Raw genomic sequence first — 23,190 nt, 5'->3', positions numbered from 1 at the left:
CTTGTACTCTGCAGGGTCTCAGGACGTTGTGACTTAAGATATTCAGTTTGTAACGTCATTAAACAGGAAAAAGATGGGAATCCTCACACATGACAAGCCAAACCAAGTGTTACCAAGTGACTGAAATGATCTTTGTAGTACTAAACATAACGTTCTTTTAAAACCCCTCAGCCAAATATAGTGTAAGATTCTGTTGAAAGTTACTGCCCTATAATTTAGATTAGATTGTCTTTGTGTAAAACTTATTATATACATATTCATATCTGAAAGTACTCAGACATTTTAACTGCACAAGGCCATTTGACCTGGAAAAAGTAGGTTATGGTGACTTATTTTTTGTAGGCTTCTGCTCCATGCCAAGATGCATCCACAGTATAGATTTGGTGCAGATATCTTAATACATTCTTCAGATAATGTGATTATGATGTTGAATGGACAGACAGACGACAAAACGATTACAATAGCCCTTCTGCCAGAAGTTGGCCAAGAGGTAAAAACTAAAATGTATACTATCTGACTGAATTGTGTGACAGAGTTTGATTAAATTACATGTTTGACTCTGGGGTTTATCATAAATCAAACAGACTGGAAGTTTATCAGGAGTGTCTCTTCACTTGTCAGTGTCGTCTCCGGTTGGTGAAGCCACCGTGGCCAATGTTGGCCAGGTTGACGCTGCAGTGGTTGTGAAACTGATAAGAGATTAACCCTGGATTTGGGTGAGCTGTCACACATAACAGTGCGAATGATAACATGACTCATCAGTCAGTCCACTGCTCCACAACAAGGTGAAAAGGTGTCATTTTAACAGCAAATCACAACATTTTTTTCGTCATTTTAAACTTCAAGTACACAGTTTGTTGCTACTGTGTTGTAGAGAACTACTGGTATTTATTCCTGGAAGAATAGTCGATGCTTTATACTTTAGTAACTGTAGATACAATAAAATAATAACAAAAATGAAATGGGTTTATAATCTCAACATTATTTTCTATGTATGTGCCTCATTCTACAACTGAAATGACTAAACATACCCAGAGGAAGCCTGTAACCAAGGCTATTTATGTGTCTACACAATGAGATTACAATCAAAATAAAACAACACAAGAAAATTGAATCGTTTTCTTGACGGTGAGGGTACAGGCAACAAACAATCCTTTAAATCCCTCACCTGCAAGGTCATCCCTCTCTTTCTTTAAACATTCTGCTCACAGAAACTCCAGAAATAAGATTACTTTTTGTACCAAACCGGATGAAATTGTTGCTCACTGCATGGAGTACATAAATATCAGTAAAAGTCAAAGGTAAAACACTTGTTTGATTGAGTTTCATCTCCTGAATTCCTGAGATGACATGATACAAGCAAATCTGAAAGTACTGCTTAAATTTACTGACAAGTGTAGGATTATTTCTGCATGAAAGAAGCTGAAAAAACCTGCTGGGGCTTTGTTGTCTTGAATGAAAATGAGTCAGATAGTGTTGTAGTTCATTTTTCCTTTCACTTTATTAAGAATGAAATACAACAGCAGGACAAAAAGTCATAAGAACACCAAAAAAGTGGATGACCGATCAAATATCAAAGGGACCAAAGACAAAAGAAGAAACATTCTACCCATCATGTAAATATAGCCGTGCAAAGATTCAGAGTATTTAGCAATTCAGATACAATCAAGTGGTTATCTCAGCTAAGTATTGTATAATCCCATCACACTATCTCTGACAATGGTTCATATTCTTTAACTGAGAAGGGCTTATGGGGATGGGAATCTTTTCAATTGGACGAGGTCCAGCTATTGATCAGGGATCAGCCAATAACAAACACCACAGTATTTACAGTGCAGGGATTAGAGGCAGTCAAATGATTAATTTTGTTACTGATTGATTGTTGGACTTGGTATAGAAAAACAATGTTACGTCGGCTCTCTTGAGTATAAGTAAAAAAAGAAAGCATATTCACTAGCAAATGATTCATAATAAATAGTAACATTACACAAAACATAGCAAATATTAGAAAAAGCATGTCAGTAGAATAAAACAGACCAGCTATTCAGGTGCTCTATGGGAAAATAACAGCTACAGTACACATAGAAAAAGCCTAGGGTTACCAGGGACTTAATGCTATTTGCATCAATTACGTCTGTGCTTTGTAAACGGAATACTAGGATGAAGGACAAGCAAACTTTTACAAAAAAGTGATTCAGCACTTCTCTAAGTTTCTCTCTTAGATGCATACGCTCACACACATTCACACACACACACACACACACACACACACACACACACACACAAACACACACACACACACACACACACACACACACACACACACACACACACACACACACACACACTGCTGTCAGTCTGAGAGGGTTATAATTCAGGATTTAGGACTCGGATGTTAGGAAAACAGGATATTAACAAGAGTTACTGATATAGTTAGTGTTCGCGTGGACCTCTGTTAGAAGCGGTAAAAATATAAAGAAGCATCAAAACAGCCAAAATCAGACATGAGTTTATGTGGAGGGAAGAAAACGGTTTTCATTAAGAGGAGGAACGCCTAACAGAGCAACGTTAGAAGCAGGAAAGGAAATGAGAATGACTCTGATATGAACTACTGTCTTTCTTTATGGGCCACGGTTAGCACCTAGGCATTGCAGACGTGGTATTATTTGGTTCAGTAGTAGCTGTGTGCGTCCTCTCTGGCCTTGTGTCCATCTCCTCCGTGCCTCCTGTGGTTGCGACGTTCATGGTGCTGATTGTGGTGGTGGCGTCGGTACCGGTGTGATCGCCGGGCTGAGTGTGAAATAAAGGAAATGGATTAAAACCTTACACAAGATTAATGTTTTTATTCACTTGGATTTATGCTCATTGTGCTCTTTAAGAAATATTTTATCAGAATTTAGGTTTGCCTTAGTTGACCTTGCTTTAAATTTAAAGGTTCATTGTGTAATATTTAATGATTATGGGGCAGAGTTGGATCTTTCTGAACATCTTATTTAAGAATATATTAACTTCACAAATATAGCAGATGCTGATTGCCATGACAACTGGAAGAGGAAAAAGTCCATTAGTAGTAATTGCATAAACATGGAAAACTAGATGACCTTCCTCTGTACAAATAAACAGCTCATTCCAACTTAATGAAAACACAACAGTTCTTATTTATGTGTGATTATACCCTTACACTTGTGAATAACATCCTACTAAATTTATACACTGGACCTGTAATGTTGAAGCAAATATCTGATATTACGATGCTCAGAAATAAACACTGAGGTGATGGCCAGATAAAAACTACGAGTTCAAGATCCTGGCAAGAATCCTGCTGCAAGAACATAATAATAAGATAATTTATGACACCAAAGCTGAAATTCATGCAGCAGGGTTTTCAGGGAAATAGTGGTAAATCATTAGCAGATCATTTTTACATATTCTGGGCTTGTACTTTAATTGAATCATTCTACTGAGACACTGCCAAGGAAATAAGGAACATTTTTAGAATAAACATTGATTGCTCCTTGGTCTCATTATTCCTTAGAACAATCTCAAACAAATGTACAGTTCAGGACAAATGTCTATGCAAAGTGCAAGCAACCTCCTATCAAAAGAGCACTTGACTGCAGTTGTCGGCAAAATATACAATATAGAAAAAAACGATATTTTCATTAAGATTGCAACTTGACTTATAAAATACTGTGAAGAAATGGGCTACACACAACATAACCAAATTCCATAAGTGCTTAGGGCGTATAAGCTGTTATGTACCTGGAAAAATATGTATTCTCTACCAACCTTTTTGTTTAGATGTTAATTTAAAAAGGAAAAAATCAAACAAACAAGTGGTGCCAGACACAACAAACCCCGCCCCTCATACGTATTGTAGCTTATTTTGGCATCGATCCAGCTGATGTCATCATGTCTATGCATGTGGTGATGTCACATATCAATTGCCTCTATACATGTGCCAAGTTTGAAGTAAGCTGGAACAAAATTGTTGTTTTTATAGACATTTGAAATTTTGCCTATTATAAGTAAATGGGAGAGGAAAAACAATTTTAAAAATTCATAAAAAATTGAAACATTTACTTACGTTTCCCAAAATGTAATCACATCTATTCAAGGTCACTGGCAATCTACAAACCCAATTTGGTATGAATTCAACCAATAGTTTTGCTGCTACAGACATTTGAAATTTCACCCATTATAAGTAAATGGGGAAAAAAATATTTTAAAAATTCATAAAATAATTTGAACTTTGACCTACTGTTCCCATAATGTAATCAGATCTATTCTGGGTCACTGGCAATCTATGAATTCAACCAATAGTTTTGTTGCTAGAGTGTTAACAAACAAACAAATAAACAAACCAAAGCAAAACCCATACCCCTTGCCTCCCCTTCGGGGGGTGGGGTAAATATTGTGATCTGCCCATGTTTTTAAAGGTTAAGAATGTGAATCTTAGTGACATCTAGTGGTGAGGCTGTAGGTCGCACCACTCTGCCCTCTCCCTCCCCTACAGTCAACGGTTAAAACACAAGAAATGTCTAGTTAAGGATGATGTTACAGCTGCAGTGCTTTGTGGGCAGACATTCAATAATTATCTTTCAGTACATTGTGATTAAAGTGGACTTAGACGAAACAAGAATTCTACCCTTTTCTGAGGCTATAGAAAGTCAAACCCATATTTCAGACTTTCCATCACTGCAGGTTTTAATTACTGATCACTAATCAGATCCATGATCCTGGACAGCTCTACCTTGTAACTACACACAGACACTTGGAAAAGAGGCTTCACTTTTCCACTGCAGCATCAAACGGCATCAAGTCATTTATTTTTATATATTTATTTATCATTTTGGACCAGTTGCACAAGTAAAGTGCATATTTTCAAAATCCTTATGTTTTCCCCCCTGATTTCATGTCCTGCATCTTTAACTCTAATGATGCTGCTATAAATTCAGTTAAAAAAACAGACTAAAAGGAAGGCTGCTCTGCGCTACATTTAAACTTAGCAGTGAAAGTCAAAACACTCCCTGTTTATAGAAACAGCTCATTGATAATGCAAACACAGAAATTCTCATTTTCATGTGATTACACACTAATTAAAACATAATTAAGTATATTACATTTAATTTCAGCAAATTATGTTCACTGACTTGTAAACACAGAGCCTTTCAATTAACCTCCGGATCTCAGACTTCTTTCGTTGCCTCTACTTTACACTTGTCTTTTTCATGCTAATTCTGCTGTTTTATGAAAATTTTTAGAAGCCGAAGTTTAGTTCATTTTTTTAGTTAAAATAATTAAGTTAATTACATACTTTATATCATAACATCCACAGATAAACACTGTTAAAAAGACCATTGTGAAACCATAAAATTAATGTTCAAGTCTAATGTATCTTAAGACAGTGTTGTGGTTTCTTGGTACCTTGTTGCCCTCCTTAAAATCAGGTGATTTTAATTTGATATATTAAAGAAATGTATCTTATTTTATTGCAGGTTTAGGTGCCTGCAGTTACAGGTAAATGCATTATCATTGCTCTGTATGGGAGCACAAAATTACATAAAGACCGCAAATGATATGAAATTAAATGACAGAAATAATTACGTTGTATATTTGGACATAAAAATCTGAGAAAACTCTGAGGCTCTCTGTTTCTAAACAATTAACATTACAATATTAAACCCTTGAGGGAGTTTGACTGTGTGATGGAGGCTTAATATCTGATGCATTTGAGTTGGTTTATTGGGTTTAATATGACCAAGCCATGATAATGAAGGCATTTAATTGCAGAAATAGAGAGTGTTTTGGAGTTTCCTTGAAGTTGGAGTCCTGGAAGCACCTCTACAGAAGAATTTCTTTTTTGCATTTTCCATCTTTCAGAAGCTTGAAAACATAAAATAACAATAATAATAATAATAATAATAATAATAATAATAATAATAATAATAATAATAATAATAATAATAATAATTAACAGCAGTTTTAAATTATGTTTACAATGCACACTTACACTTTGTGCAGATAATGCGGGGTCTCTCCCAGCTCCCGTCGGCCCGGCAGCGTGCGGTGGGGATGTGACGCTGGTAGAAGCCTTCAGAACACTGGTAACGTACCACAGCATGGATGTCGTAGTGTGACCTCCGCCGACCTATCAAATGGGCGTTTTCCACAGTGGGCGGGGTCCCACACAATACTGTCAAAATAATAAAAAATGCCAAACAAGTCACACAGATGGATGTGCTTTATTGCATAGAAATACACCACTGACTACTAACGGTTTTTCTCAGTTGCTTTGGTACATTTCTCAGATCAGAACTGAAATTCTCAAAACTACTTTTTCAATCTTCACATCATTGTGCCACTTGTGCAAATAAAAAAGCAGTTTCTCATTTATTTGAACAAGTTGCAAATGCTTTGACATGTTGGTCCCATATGAACCATCTTGGACCCTGAGAACCTCAGGGACTGGTCTTTTGCTGGTGCCCAGAATCAGGACTAAACACGGTGAAGCTGTGTTTCAGTTCTATGCAGCTAAACTCTGGAACAGTAAGACAGACCTCTACTCTGACAATGTTTAAGTCCAGGCTGAAAACAGCTCTGTTCAACTGTGCATAGAACAACTGAAAGTGTTCTATCTGCACTCTTCTCTTTTACTTTACTTTCACTGATTATTATTTATGTATTTTGATTATGTTTTAATTGTGTGTTTTTAAATTGTTCTCTTTTCCATTTTTGTAAAGCACTGTGAATTGCCCTGTGTATGAATTGTGCTATACAAATAAATTTGCCTTTGCATTTTGGTACATCCATGCAAATGATTATGTACAATTCTCTGTTTCCTACATTATCAGTTGCATTTGCCATGTTGATCAAAATGTATTATAATGGGTCTCTGTTGAAAAGTCTCACCCCCACATTTAGGCATTAGTTCATCGCATAAGTATTTACATGCAAAATGGTTGAACAAGTTGTCATTATATGTCAAGCATATTGCACTACATTTCCATTAGACTTTTTTTTTCTAAATCTGTCCTGAATTGGGAAATTGCTCCCAGGTGAATCTTAACTTTCTCTAATGAAGAGAAGATATTTGTTCTGATGTGGATGAGAATTTGTGGCCGAACAGACTGGAACGACTGGAGGTGTAGGCAGACTGCACTGTAATTCCTGCAGCACTGCATGTACAGTTTTCCCTAAGGAGACTGTCCTATGTTTACACTTCTGCTTTTGTTTTTTTCTTTGTGCTATGCAGTGCTGTCTTTTCCTTTCTGTTTTGCAATGACATAATCTGTCAACAAATTACAGTACAAACAGTAAGAATCTTGTCCAGTCTCTTGCAATCAATCTCCCACATACACGAAGGTGTAACTTACAATTTACAATAATTGTCATCCAAACTTTAGCCATAGTTTACATCAGAACATTCCTCCACAGTACACTGTTATATATTGATAACATGACTAAGCAGTTGGACTGTCTTATCCATACACAGTGACACAAAGACTTGTCATTCTGATGGCACTGACATGCTCATTGACACAGATATTTACTTTTGGGAGATGAATTAAGGATTTTGAGCAAGAGACTGGCTGTTGCAGGTAATCCATGGTGTTTTTCTATTTGTAAAAATTGTTTTGACACGCACTGTTTTGCAAACGTCAAGGATGATTCAAGAAATGTACTAAAGCAACAGAGAAAAACTGTAATATGAACCAGAACACTAATATGAAATGGAAAGTAAGGTTATTTACCAACAGTTCTTCCTGTACGGGCACCCATGAGGAAATTAAATATCAGATAAACAAAAAAGGGTCACAAGCTGCCTTTGTCATGGCACCACATAATTTTCTAAGCCTGAAGAAGCCTATTATTGTTGAATATTCCCACTTTCTTAGAAAACTCATGTTTTTTATGAGCATGTCTTAGTATGAACAAATTCAAATTATGGATAATAGATTAAACCTGACTACAAAACACTCGCAGACCTTCACCAACAAAGAAGTCATTCACTGAAGAGTGAAGTTAAAATCTGTAAACACAGAAATACACTAAGAAAATGTCACCATCTAGATTTATATGAGCAACTATAAAAACCTTCCACTGGAGAATTACTGGAGCGATTTGTATGTTTTGCCTGAAAACAAGTTCTTTAACCCTTTAACTGAGTGCAGTGAGTAGCTTCTCATTTCTTAAACAACCATCAGTTTGTAGAGACAATAAAGATTAGACTGTGTTTCAATGGAAAAAGGTCATGTGTTCCAGACTGACACTGTTGCAGAGTGATGGATGCATCGGGGTGAGAAGAGAGGGGAATTAAGTGATTACCCATCATGCCTAGTGCCTAAAGTACAAGCCTGTTGGGGCAGTGTTATGATCTGGGGTTGATTCAGTTGGTTTGGTCTAAGTTCAGCAACATTATGTGTCCAAAATATGAGATCAGCAACTACCTGAATGTACTGAATGACCAGGTTTCTGTTCTTCCCAGATGACACAGGCATATTCCAAGTTGATAATGCTAGGATTCAGGCTCAGATAGTGGAAGAGTGTTTTAGTGAACATGGGACATCATTTCCACATATGGATTGGCTACCACAGAAAGTGATCCAACTCTCCCATCATCAACACAAGATTGAAAAATTAATGCAACTCTGACAGAAATAAATGTTGTGACATTAACTCATAAAGACCCAAACATACACTCGCGATCAGAATCATTTACTGAAGAGTTAAATACCTGTTCATCCACTAATCCTATCAATCCATGTAAATAATTGGTGTAAAATGCAGTTTGTCATCTTTTCATGGTCATCAGATATGACCCATTTGGACGTTCAGAGGCTTCGTGCTGAACAAGGTAACACTGTCTTTTACAACATTGATTCACCATGGACTTGGATCCATGACAAAGGATAGACACACTTGTTTTTATGTTCAGTTAATGGTATATTTTACCAGAAAAGTAACTTTTTCCTCCATTTTTTCTGTTAATTTGAGCTTTTATGGACATCAGTCATGATCAGTAAATTAAATGTAGCAAAATACCTGATTTTCACTTCTGAATACAAAATACTGAGCATAATATTAGAATAAATGCTGATAAATCACTTAAGAAAAGTTCAAAATAGAGAAAAAAAAATCCTTTGGGGACTGCCACAAAACTAGCAATGGGTCTTTATGGGTTAAGACACTGTGTAAGCATTGTGTGGCAGAAACAATGCAATGAATGTGTCCCATAATCAAAGTTAAAGGCCGTCCAATGAAGTATTGTGTGTGACTCTTTTTGGCATTAATCTTGTTTTGGCATGATTATGCAGTGTACTGACTGGTGGAAAAACCTGCATCCAGTCCTGTTAGCTTCTTCTTAATGATTAGCTGACAGATTTATAAGCTTTGGGTACCACAGGTCCATTAATTATTGTTCATAAATGGATTTCCATCTCAGTTGTTTTTGGGCCTCCTTCAGTATTGCATTCCTGAATTTGTTAATATTCTCTGGGCCACATGGGAAGCTTTGGTAGAGTATGTAGCCTGCAGCCGTCCTGTTCATGATAACTAAAGCAAACCTTTCAATCTTCCTACTGTCAGACTCAGTATTATAGTGTGTGCCACCTGTAGATGGCAGCCTTGCCGCTGGATGTGAGTGGTAACCAAAGTTGAAGAGCACCAGAGGGAGGTAACGGTGCTGCAGTGGACAGTCAAACCACAGAGCAAACTACTTAAGCCTTTCCTCCATGATCTCTTCCATCTCTCTGTCCCGTCATCTGAACACCCTCCATGTCACTTTGCTTCCTCTGGATCTCATTTAATTTACGTTCAGGTTGGCTGAGTTGGGACTATGGTTGATTATCAGGAAATGTGAAAAAATGGCTCAGAGGAATATCCGATTATTTCTGAGACCAAGGCAGTAATTGGCAGTAACTGGAACTACAATTCTGGACAAGTGTAATTGAGCCCTGAGGAGGAAAACACAGCAATAAGAGGGAGATTGAGATTGATATAGTACTTAGAAATCAATACAAGTTTGAGAAAAAAATCTTAGCATAGCCTGTGTTTTTCTTTTTTTTTTTTTTTTGAGAATCTCCCAGTATGTCTTTTAATAGAGTAAACTGCAGGTGATGAAAAAACATCTACTTAAATTGAACTAACTGCTGACTGGTTTTATGCGGAACTTCTGCAGATTTGAGAGGACTGATGATGAGTGGAGATGACTAACAGGTGGCTATCTGGTCCATAGCCAATCTTCCATTGACCCTCAAATTGTGCAAATATAACTTGCGCATTAAAAATTTACCTAATGGAAAAACGACAATTTCGGCAAAAGTCTCATTTTTCGATTAAAAGTTTTTGTGCTGGCAAGAGGTGGTTTTTCGGGTGTAGCGCAAATGGTATATCATGCAAAACTGCAATGGAAACACCTTTTTTCGCAACTACAGTCAGGTGAATTAAAAAAACGAATGTTGATGTACGCTACAACAAGCGAAGAAGAAGAAACATGCCGCGGTATGTGTGGACACACCATGAAACCCAATCATTTTTTAATTTAGTACAAGATAGAAGGGTAATATATAATAATAATGAATATATCTGTAAATCACCATATTTATGTTCGTCGCCATGTTTATGGAATGACTTCTCTTGTCATCTTGCGATAATAAATAAACAAATCATTGCATTTGTGATTTAATGGAAAAAACAACATTAGGCACTTCTGTTTTTTCGACATTTAGCAAATATCGGTAAAGTTTTGCGCAGATGTCCAATGGAAAAGCGACTAGTGATAACCTCACTGTAGAATTAGGATGGCAAACTTCCTCAGGATTTTTCACATATTCAATCATTATTAACCTCTGGAGGACTAAAACTGAACCTGAACGTGTCAAACAGCATTTGGCAAGCATTGTTTATTGTTTATATGCACATTGGAATGCAGCGCCTCATTGGTTTCGCTCACTATCTTCTTTTTCTTTGTGCTCCCTGCTAATTGCTTGGTTCGAGTTACTCCAGCAGTTATTACAGCACCTGTGCCTTTCTTGCAGATGTAGGGCAGGTTGTAGTTGCAGGGCACGTCGTTCCACTTGCCGTCCTCATGGGCAATGGTCACCACACAGTCCTCCCCTCCTGCAAAGAAATTGTCCGGCTGGCTCTCCCTCCAGTTCTCATAAACCTGCAAAACAGCAAATAAATCAAATTCAAGCTACATTCGCTGGGTTTATCAGTCATATTAAAAACTCTGAATCACTAATCTCCTCTCCCGTTTTAATCTTTTTTAATCATTTCTCTCTTGCTTATTTTGCAATAAGGAAAGATTAATTAAGGTGTTTTCAGATGCATGTCATTGGAGAGATTACACTATGCAGTAATTGGGGCAAAATTTACATTCAGCAACAGCACTGATCACTCACTAGATCGTTTCCATCGGTCCACTGAAAGTCCTCCTCGACTGTGCGATCATTCAGACCGATCCAGGCGTTGTCATGACCCAGACCTGCAAGAAAAAACATTAATCATACCTAATCACATAATCAAAGAATAATTAGTTTTTTGATACCTAATAATCAACACCCAACACACTAATTGTAGTTGTGTGACTGGGAGGCAGAATCTGGTCCCAGTTTGGATCCAGGAAGCAGGAACTGTCTCTACATTTAGGACAAGACTTAACATGTTTTGACCCTGAACAGTCCCTTCGTCCTGCTGCCTAGTCCTAGGCTGCTGGGAGAGTCTCTGCCCGTGTATTTATATATGTCATCATTATATGTCTCTAACTTTGTGTCTTCTCTCCCAGTTTCCACTTTTTCCTCTCTGTCCTCTCTCTCTCTGCTCCTTTCTGCAGGTATCCCACATTCAGGAGCTGTATGTTCATGATGTGCAGCTGCTAGATTCCAACATGTCAAATCTTATTATGTTATCTAGTGTCTGTCCAAGATTGAAGATTTTTATTGGTCATGTGCTCAGGGTAAGAACAGTGAAATGTAGCAACTGTCCACACCAAGGTTATAGTAGTTTTGGATTTTTCCATTATAGTGTAGTTTTATTTAGTTTTGACAGTTTTTCTCTAATTCAGTTTTAATTAGTTTTTAGAGCAGGTTTGCTAGTTTTTATTAGTTTTCATTTAGTTTACTTTCAGTATTAGTTTTAGTTTGTTCATATCTTTTATCTTCCTCGCCGTTGTATTCAAAGAAATCCCATACAGGACTCTGCTGCTTTCTCCCAACTTTAGTCTCCATGTTGCCAGGTAGAGTGGGGACGAGAAGCCGACTCTAAACGACAAGTGACGAAAAGTGACGGACCGTGAAGTGGCGTATGGTGCCGCCAGCTAAAATTGCTCAAGTGAAATAAATCAATTTCATATCAGTCCGACATTGACAAAGACGAAAGCGAAGAGAATTTTATCCAAAATTTGCAAATGTTTTAGTTAGTTTTGTGAGCACACAATACAGTTAGTTAGTTAGTTACATTTTTTTCTTTTAATTATAATTTTTATTTACTTCAGTTAACAAAAATGTTTTTTTCAATTCTAGTTTTCGTTATTTCTTTAATAACCTTGGTCTACAAAGACTATGCAGTTGACATTAGAAAAACTCATCATATACAAAAAACTTGCTCTCAAGAACTGAAGTCATATAAATATAATAAAATATAAAATTAAAGTGACAGTATAAATGTTAAAGTAACCCAATATTTAACAACAACCAAAAACAAACTCAGAAACAGACTAATATTTACATAGTGCAGAAACTGGAGAATGTGCATTGTGCAAATGTTACATATCTATGCATGTGTATATATATGTACGAGGGCTGTTCAATAAGTTCATGGCCTCACCCAGAAATACTGGTTGTTATAATACAGGATGTTACATTCTTTCGTGATGGGATAGTGATGCTTGAACATCGATGGACCAAGTGCATTGCTGTAAATGGAGATTATGTTGAAAAATAAAATATAAATTATCAGTCTGTGTTGTTCTGTTCTGGGTGAGGCCATGAACTTATTGAACGGCCCTCGTATACATGTGCATATTTGAATGGTAGTCTACTATCTTTCTGTTGTCCGTTGTCCAACGTCTAACTACATTGTTTTGTGTCTGACTGTTTGTTGGGTTTCTCTCTTTATAATATAAGGTCTTGACTTTAATTTACAAAGTACCTTGAGATAATTGTGCCATATGTTTGCCACTATATAGATAAAACTGAATTGAAGTTGTGAAAACTCCCATGTCTACTGACTTTGCCTATATCTCTGTTTCTGTTTTCCTCTGCAATCCTCGGTATCTATTTCACAAACATATTCTGTGTTGGTTTAATTTTGCATAATTTTATGTTTTCCTTTCCTTTTTTTTAATGGTCCCCCTGCATCATACCAGTAAAGGTGCACATAAAAACACATATCATACCGTTAATAAACTCCTGCTCAGTGGTGGAGATTACACTACTAAGGTGGGCGCTGTGCTCTCTGCAGTCTTTCTCTGCATCCTCCCAGGTGTGTCGGTGGGTAAAATATCTGAGACAACACAGTGGAAGTAGATATGAAAACACATATTTCATACATTATGCAGCACAGCAGGTTTAAATGGTACAGAGCGCTGCAGTAAGTATGCCACGCATAACTCGAGGGTATAAGAGTAATGCAAATAGATGAGGTGTCTGTGGTAGCAGTTACATCTACTATACAGCCATTTTTTTTTAACAACGATGGAAGTTTGTCATCATTTCTACCTGTAGCAGTGGCCATGGAACTTCCTCCAACCGTGCTCACAACCTTCTATGTCTGTAAAGATGGATAGAAAAGTGGAAGGAAAGTGAGAGGAAGCAGAAGGAAATGACTTCTTGAAGTACGTGTAAAAGCCTATAAAATGCAGAAGCACACAGTAAGATAAAATAGTCTGCATAAGAAGAGAGAGGAAAGGAAGCAATTTGCTTCTTTTTTTTTTTCACAAAGCAGCCTGTCTCATTCAGCAAATAAAGACTAAAATATATGACTTGAGAGGCTAAATACCTGAACTGTAATTATACAGGCTCGTTTTCAATTCACAGCACATGTGGCCTTCTCCTTGCACTATTAGTATTCATTAATAACGCCAAGACCTGTGGATTCATTTATAACTGCAAAGGTTAGATATTCATTAATCCTCATTACTACTAGTCCAGGACACACACACACACAGATGCATGTCTAAGGACAGATCTGGAGCTGGAGGTATCTGAAGCCAGTAAGGCGCTGAATCATACTTCTGTGTGGTATGAAGGGTACAGTTGAATCTTGCATCTAAACCTTAGACATGTGTATATTTAAGGTATTTGTGTTACTGTTTGATCACTTTTGTGGTATTGCAGAGCCCATATATGTTAGTTATCCATGGCGTATGTCTCTTTGACTTACATGTAAAATTTAGTTTGTTTTCACCTCACATCCTAAAAACATTATTTTGTCACTTTATTCAAGATTTCCCACAGTAGCAAAGAACCGTTTACCAACACTAATACACTAACCTTCATCAGTCTTAAAGTAAAAACATATACAGTATGTTGACATTTGATATTAACCCATAAAGACCCAGTGCTACTTATGTGGCAGTTCCAAACTAGTTTTTTCTCTATATTTAACTTTTCCCAAGTGATTTATCACCATTTTTAATACTGTCCTCTGCATTTTGCAGTTTTTCAGTGAGACTCAGGTATTTTCCTATAATTAATTCACTGATCATGTAGATGTTGATAAAAGGTCAGATTAAAGTTAAGCATTATTATATTAGAAACAGAGAAAACTGAAGAAAAAGTGACTTTTTCAATAAAATATACCAATAAGTGAACATAAAAACAAGTGTCTCCATCCACTGTCATTGATCCAACTCCATGGATTTTACTGGTAAATCAGTGTTGTAGAAGATGATGATGTTTCCACGTTCACTACAGAGCCTATGAACATCTAAATGGGTCATATCTGATGACCATGAAAAGATGACAAACTGCATTTTACACCAATTATTTACATGCATTGATAGGATTATTGGATTAATGGTTATTAAACAATGTATATCAGTAGATGGTTTTTGTCACAAGTGACTGTTTGGGTCTTTATGGGTTAAAGTGCACAGATTCTCCCACAAACAGGATATATTTGACACACAATCAGTAGGATAATGGATCTTGTATTAGTCATTATAATGCACTTTAACCTGCATGCATATTTTACAAGTACTCTGTTGCCCATGAAATTTGAATAATTTTGTTTTCAGGCACATCTGAATTCCTCTTTTATTTCTGTTTATACACATCAGTAATCACCTTTGACTACGTACAATGAATACATACTGAGTCCCACTTACATTTTATCTATCGAGAATAAATCACATTGTCACAACCATTTCATGAGAATAGATAAAAATATTTCACTCCAGTTTTATGGGCAACAGTGTCCATGACCTTTAACCGGATAACTAATTGACCTCTAAATTATTGGGTATGAATAGTAAGTATGCACATTGTTGTACACAAATTATGATCTTACTATTCATAAGTTATTGTGTGTGAGGTGGTGCACCATTGATGCTTTATATTCAATGATAGTGCAATATTCGCTTTCAAAAAGATATGAAATGATTAACTTTGTGTCTCACAAATGGATTTGTTCAGAGCGGTTGAGGACACTTTATGAATTGATGAAAGCAGATAAATTCAGTCTAATATGCTAAGGTAATGTTTTTACGTTATTTCATTCCTCATTTGTTTTCTGCTGCATTCCAGGCAGTTTTGGGAGCTCGTAAGTCACAACTTCAAACCACGACTCATGACTTCATAGCGCTCCAGGCAAGTCACGCCAAACTGCCTGAGTGCAAGGAACTGTGGTAGCTAGATGTAAACAAACCAGCATGGCAGACCGTACGTTATGCTCATTTACAATCATTTCTATTGCCAAAGGTGTTTGCTCCTTGCTTATTTGAGGGAAACAGAGGAGTAAAAACAGAGCATAAGGCAAGAGAAGCTGTTATACCTTTTATGTTATGTCATTTGTATATTTGGATACGTATTTGGTATTAATTTATTCTTGCACTCAATGGACTGAAAACTAGCCAACTTTAGAGTAGCTGCAGAACATTTGCAGATAAATGTCAGAGCAATACCTTGTTTTAATAAAAAATCTGCATAAACAGCGCATCCATGGGGGCTGCCAGAACTCGGAACTGAGAGTACATCAACCTAGCACGAGTTTATGGGTGGGAAGTCATAGGTTTGGCTGACATTCCAGTTAGTGATGGTACTTTTGTCTTTTTGAAGGGAGCCGTTCAATCAGGAGCCGTTCACTGAAAAGAGCCGTTCGAAAGACAGTCTCTTTTATGTTTTTTGCATTATTTTGAAACACCAATGTTTTAATGACTAAATAGGCTACATGTGATGATTGACATTACATTTTAAAGGTGTTTAATTGGCGCGGCAGTAAATATTATCTTACCGTAAAAAAGAATAGTTAGTTCAAATGTGTGGGCTAAATCCATGACATGAGAGGTGAAATTAGGCAAATGCTGGAATTTGACAAAAAACATCACGGTAAAGTATGTGGACTAGTCTGTAGCCTAAAAATGAAGAAGAAAATAAAACATTTTCTTATGAAATAACATTTTATTCTCCTCAAAACAAGAACAATAAATGTGTGTAAACATATGGAAAAAAATTTTACAAAACACAGCAGTGATTAATCACTGCAATTACTTAAATACCTGAACTGTAGTGCAATTCTCAGAACAAGAACAGTATGTTGGTAAATTGACGGGCAATCGGACACTCCCTCCTTAAAAAAAATAAAAAAATAAAAAAAATGAACGACTCTTTACAAAGACTCGGTTCCCATCGTTCATTTCAAAGAGCCATTCAAAAGATTCGATTCGTTCATGAACGTCACATCACTAATTCCAGTGCATTTTCACTGGTAGAAGGTTGGAAAAACACGACTTACGGGTGGCCTGGAACGCAGCATTATTCCCACTCATTTTTACCTCCTTCAGGTGAGATCTGTGTTGCAGATCTCCGGAGAGTTGTCACAGAGACAGAAACAGTTCTTAAACAAAGCCAATTTTCTCCTGATCTGCACGTCTTAGAAATGTCATTTTAATGTCAGTATGTTCGGCAGATATGCAGGTTGTGGAAAATTTTTACTTGGGTGACCTTCATTGTGAAATCTGTGAATCACGTTCATGTCCCCCTCTGGAATGAATAGGGCACGATCTGCCGCTAGTCTCCTAAAAGGGTGGGATGGTGGAGAAACCATGTCGCACTGAAACACTAAATCACCTCCAGTTAATTGTTTTGTTTTTAAGTGTCTTTGGCAGTACCACAAGAATAGTCATTCTCTTTTAATAGCACTAAAAAATTATGGTCTCCTCTTATGTAACAAAAACAACCTACAACAGTGCCCATACGGTTTAATCTTTTTAAATCAGTGAGTTTAATAAAAAAAAGACTTAATTTAGAGCTGTTGGGCTATTACCACTTGTAATTTTGTTACATAACATAGATCATAATGACTGTTCTTGTGGTTCTGTCACTTTATAAGACCCATACTGAGCAAAGCACAGTAATATTGTAATGCATATGCACTGACCTCCACACTTACTTTGAATAAGTAATGATTAGGGTGGGATTGGGGTAAAACTGTTAGGTTGTAGAGTAAGTGCTTTATAATGACTAATAAAGACCTAATATTCTGCTGATTTATATGCTAACATACAACTAGTTAAAGGTGAATACCCATCCATCCATGACGTATAGTTGTGGAAAAAATTATTCGACCACCCTTGTTTTCTTCAATTTCTTGGTCATTTTTATGCCTAGTACAAGTAAAGGTACATTTGTTTAAACAAATATAATGATAACAACAAAAATAGCTCGTAAGAGTTTAATTTCAGAGCTGATATCTAGCCATGTTCCATGTTTTCTTGATAATAACTAAAATCACTTAAGTTCTTACATCAATAGCTATGACATTGTACTGACTAAAACAGTGCTTTTAGGCATTCCATGTTTTCTTTTCTGTCTGTTTTAGCCACATGATACACACAGGAGTTAGTACTTGATTGTATAACCATTGTTTTTGCTGACTTTTGATGGTCTAATAATATTTTCTGTGACTGTATGTACATGAACAAACATTTATACATTTATTGATGATGAATATGTCCATCTTAATCCACTGTTGCCCATAATGTTAGAATAAAATATTTTTTTTACCTCTTCTCATGATACATAAAGTGTAACTGCGACTCAGTACATAATCATTGCACCAGGTTAAAGGTGATTACTGATGTTCATGAATAGGAATAAAAAGAGAAATGTGTCTGAAATTCAAATCATTCCAACTTCAGTAATAAGTAATAAAGGTAAAAAAGGACCTATTGTTTAATACAGATAATGAATGTGCAAATTAATTTGTTGAGTCCCCTCTGTTTGCATGACAACCTAGCAGTGATATTAGACTCACTGGTGGATGGAAAAGTTGTCCAGAAGTGAGTTTAGATATAAGTTCATATTGAGTCACAAGTGTCACAAAAGCAAACATTAAATTTTAACCCATAAAGACCGAAATATCCACCAGTGACCTAAAACATCTACTGATATAAAATGTTTAATAACATCTGATCCACTAATCCTATCAATACATGTAAATAATTAGTGTAAAATGCAGTTTATCATCTTTTCATGGTCATCAGATACGACCCATTTGGATGTTCAGAGGCTCTGCCATCTTCTACAACATTGATTCACCAGTAAAAACATGGAGTTGGATCAATAACAGTGGATGGAGACACTTGGTTTATGTTCAGTTAAAGATAGATTTTATTGAAAAAGTCACTTTTTATCAGGTTTTCTCTGTTTTTGGTATGATAAACCTCAAATTATCAGTAACTAAATACAGAAAAATACCTGATTTTCGCTGAAAAACAAAGCAAAGTAGATAGGATGATATTATGATAAATAGTAGTAAATCCCTTAAGAAAGGTTAAATGCAGAGAAAAAGTCTTTTGGGAAGTGCCACAAAGGTAGATATGGATTTTTATAGGTTAAAGCCATATTGCCATTACATTAAAGACAATAAAGTTGTGTTTTTTTCATACTGTAAATATGCAGGGATGTGTGCATATGCAGGAGGATGATTAAAAAATATGCAAATGCTAACTATACTATATATGACAATTGTTTGTTTTTGAACACACTGAAGATTCATTGAGTGTCTTTCACCCTGCAGCCCTGTGACACATGAATAAAGCATTTGCTAGCTGCAGAGAGATTCAGCAGTGGAATGGTTATGACACAGACCGTGAACACTGATCGGGATTATTTTCACTGCAACAATCCTTTCTTTAACTGCTAGTATGAGATAGGAAAAACACAGCCATGTCACCACTGAATGTGTCGCTGCACAGTCCCTACAGTCTGAACAAAAGATGCATGATTATTCCCCTCACACATCTCGTCGTAACCTTTATCCAATTGCCTGAGTGCAGTATTCTCCTTCTCACCTTTCTCGCACGTATCTCCTCCGTAGCTGGGCAGGCAAAGGCAGAGGAAGGAATCAATCTTGTCAACACAAGTGCCTCCATTTTCACATGGCTCAGACTGGCAGTCATCAACATCTGAGAGAAAGAAAAAGGCACAAACCAATGTACCGTCAACTGTCCGCTTGCAAATCTTATTAGAGTTCAAAATTAGAGTGGATGTGGGCTTCTGAGGAAATGTTGTTCTGGAAGAAAAACACTCTGTGGCTGCCATTCAACCACTGGCACAAGATGAGCTGTTCATTAATTTTGAAACAGTGAATTGTGTTACAGTATAGTAGTATAGTGATTTCAAACAGGGTACAAAAGGAATAAAAGTAGTCTAATCCAATTTGCCTTATTTGTCGTTATTCTCTCACACCCTAAAAACTTCTGCCTTCTCTATGAATTTATAGAGTTTAACTTCACTTGATGTACGGCTAATCTCTTCTTTAGTCTTTTGTATCAATTAGCAAAAGGCTGCACAAAGAAGTAAAAAAAAACAAACATTGCTTTTCCTTTAAAGTACGGACATGCATTTGGTCAGCAAAAATGCCGACCTTGATCAGAGGATTCAGGTTCAAGCCCTCATTTTGGCAGATTTCCACCCTGCTGAAGAGGCTCTTAAGCAACAATAGAAATCCTAGCGGCTCAGAGGTTGGTGTTCTACAGCTAACTGTGCTCTCTGACCTGTCAGAGAAAAAGAATCAGGCAAAAGGAACATTTCTCTACAGAATCAATAAAGTATCACTTTATCATCATGAATGGGGGGCATGTAATCTTCTTTCCCCACTGTGGGGTTTTTGGATCCAGAATAACAGATTTACCCCAGGTCTGCAAAAACCTATTAAAACTCACAGTCAGAGAGCAATAAGAAAGCCCCTTAAAGGTTCAAACTTACTTCACAGTGTTTCCTCAGATCTGAATGGTTACTTAGCAAAAAGCTGCACACCAAAAAAGGTCAGTGGCTCTGAGGAGCTAAACGTGTCAGGCAGATCAAGCCAGAGTGACCTTTAGTCTAATCCAACTCTGGGGCTTTTATACTTTACACCATTGACACAAGACACAGTGGTTGTAACCGCAATTATTCATTTTTAATCTGGATTAAATCATAGTGTATCGGTGAGGACACTGTTGGACTCTAGTGCAAAACTCAAATTAGTTTTCCACACTGGATCTTTGTTAAAGTTAAAGTTTAGTTTTCACTTTACTTTTTACTGATGCCTCGATATGTGTGTGTGATCTGATCAAGTTTAATCTTTCAGACAGACAAGGATGGATATGTGTTTATTAAAAACAGAAGCTTTTAAGATGGATGGAGCGAAATGAAGCTGTTTATTGAAGAACAAATGGGACCTGGATTTTATACGAAGACTTTTTCAGTATGAGTTCTTTCATCTCAGTTGTACTCAATCTTGTTTGTCTAGAAGATGAAGTGATGACATTTTGAGTTAAGTTTTATTGGTACAAATTACCTTCTGAAAGGTAATGTTTTTATTTTAACTTAGAATTAAATTAACATCAGATTAAATTAAATATGATAGAACTGCAGAAAGTCTGGTACTTCTAATTAAGAATCAAACCTTGTTAAACACACACAGATTGTAACTGATCAGATATTAAATTTCACTGTGTGGGTGCTCTGGAACAAATTGCAACAGAAAATGAACCTGAAATTCCTAAATTCAGAAGAAAGGGGTGCAGATGTTCACTTTACGCACGTAGTTTTTATTTAACAAGAAAACATATGTCAAATACAATATATAAAGCTATAATTAACAATCTTAAGTCTCTGAATGACCTTGTATCTCTGACCTTCTTCACAGTTAAATGCATAGTGTAAACTTTCTATCTCGCTTGAAAAAATCTAAGTCTTTGTTGTAGGATGGAAAAATGTCTGATCTCCTCGTCCCTCTCATCCATTATGCAGAGAGGAAGCTGCTCCTCAGAGAGATAATACTGCAAATTCTGCAAATCCATACAAAGCCTCCCAGCATACCCACGCATCGCCTGCTGGCTGTCAGTTTGACTGTCTGTCTGTCCATCCATCCATGTTTCTGTGACACTGAACAGACAAAACCTGGCAGTAATACATTTTCAGGTGTTCGCTACCAAAACGGAACTGGGAACCTATAAATATACACAATATATGTATATATGTTACAGCAAATGGCTCATTTATTCATAAACATGTCCTTGAGGATTTCTCCTTAATGAGCTGAGCATGTGTTAAGCAACAAATTACAACTCTTAAAGCAGATTCATACCCCTGTGTCAAATACATGAAGGTTTCCGCTGTGGGATGTAGAGCGCTACATCTAAGGCTAAAGCACAGATGTACCACGTCAGAAATGTAAAAATATTAGTGGCACATCTAGGTTTCAAACATGAAGGGGAAACAGTTACATCTTACACATCATTATAAGTACATATCTGTTTGATTTAAGTGTAGAAATATGTGGGATAAACCAAGATGTTAGGTTATTTTCAGAAGCATCCATAAACTTGCTATGTTGAACTTAGGTCAGCATTCAACATGAAATAGAAAATTAAAGAAATGTAGAAAAAGAAGGTTTACTGTGAAAAAGGGGAGTAATGCATTAGCTGATATAGTACCGTGTCCTACTTGCCACAAAGTCCATCTAATTTCTGCTATCTAACTCAAAACTCTGAGGGTATAATTACAAAATAACAGTGATCAGGAACCCTCAGGCATCTTTACATCACAGCCAAGGTTGTGTTTTCTCTGGTTCTATTTTCTCTGTCTGTCAGCAGCGTATTATAAAACCCTCTGAATGGATTTCTATCAAGTCCTGTGGGCAGAAAAGCCTTGAGGTAGGGAACAACTTCTGATTATCTGAATTTGCAATTTCCACCATTAAACGATTTATCTTTCTTGGCCACAAGGAATTTAAGAGAAGCCTTGACTTTATTCCAAACCTTTAGGGATTAGCAATTTGAGAAAAAAAAAAAAAAATCAAGTCCTGTCACGATGATAAGAATAAAAAATACAGAATTATTGAGTCCTGGCAGAGATTGTGTCTGGAATGCCTTTAGGTCAAACATCTCTGAAAAGAACTGAAATGTTTGTTTGTGGCATTGCCTTGACAGTAAGAGTTGCTAATAAGCGGTTTGACCTTGATGGGTTCTATAACCATCACAAAAGTAGCCTTTAACCTCTTACCATGGGCCTCCATTCAGGCTCTTCTTTCAGTGTGAGGAACAGCGTGGCCTTTGACCTTCCAGTTGGCTGTTGAGGAGCCTTATGCCAACATGTGCAAGCTGACGCAGAGCTGAAAATGTGTGTGAGTGTGTGTGGGATGCGAGAGTGTGTACATGTGTGTGTTTAATCATCACTCACCAATCTCACAGTTCTCCCCAGTGTATCCTTGTGGGCAGTAGCAGCTGTAGCCTGTTCCCTGAGGAAGACATTTTCCTCCGTGCAGACATGGGTTCGTCACGCAGGCCTCCACCTCAACTGAAACCAACAGACAGATGAGGGGGTGGGGGGTATTAAGGGGGGCAGAATAGGGGATATGCCGTCATTAGTATTAATTGAAGAGGATGTTTGTTCTTCTTTAAAGTAAATTTTCACAAGAATAAAACATAAATCTGAGCACACAGACTGAATAAAAGATCAAATATTTATGGTGATCTGT

At 36.7% G+C, this 23,190-nt stretch overlaps 1 protein-coding gene across 1 annotated transcript in view; it reads right to left on the bottom strand.

Moving 5' to 3' along the window:
* Positions 1 to 2,312: 2,312 nt before the first annotated feature.
* The window catches only part of LOC115437740 (neurocan core protein-like), a 56,570-nt gene continuing 35,692 nt past the window's right edge, over positions 2,313 to 23,190 (bottom strand). The window contains exons 13-20 of the mRNA XM_030161063.1: positions 22,893 to 23,009; positions 19,517 to 19,630; positions 13,722 to 13,773; positions 13,400 to 13,506; positions 11,406 to 11,488; positions 11,023 to 11,167; positions 6,014 to 6,196; positions 2,313 to 2,790 (exon numbers count right to left, since the gene is read on the bottom strand). Of these exons, the coding sequence (XP_030016923.1) occupies positions 2,672 to 2,790; positions 6,014 to 6,196; positions 11,023 to 11,167; positions 11,406 to 11,488; positions 13,400 to 13,506; positions 13,722 to 13,773; positions 19,517 to 19,630; positions 22,893 to 23,009 (920 nt within the window). The 3' untranslated portion in view covers positions 2,313 to 2,671. The remainder of the gene's footprint in view (positions 2,791 to 6,013; positions 6,197 to 11,022; positions 11,168 to 11,405; positions 11,489 to 13,399; positions 13,507 to 13,721; positions 13,774 to 19,516; positions 19,631 to 22,892; positions 23,010 to 23,190) is intronic.

Source organism: Sphaeramia orbicularis, chromosome 17 (assembly GCF_902148855.1).
Source record: "Sphaeramia orbicularis chromosome 17, fSphaOr1.1, whole genome shotgun sequence".
Classification (NCBI taxonomy): Eukaryota; Metazoa; Chordata; class Actinopteri; order Kurtiformes; family Apogonidae; genus Sphaeramia; species Sphaeramia orbicularis.
This window is presented reverse-complemented; position numbering and strand designations above follow the sequence as displayed.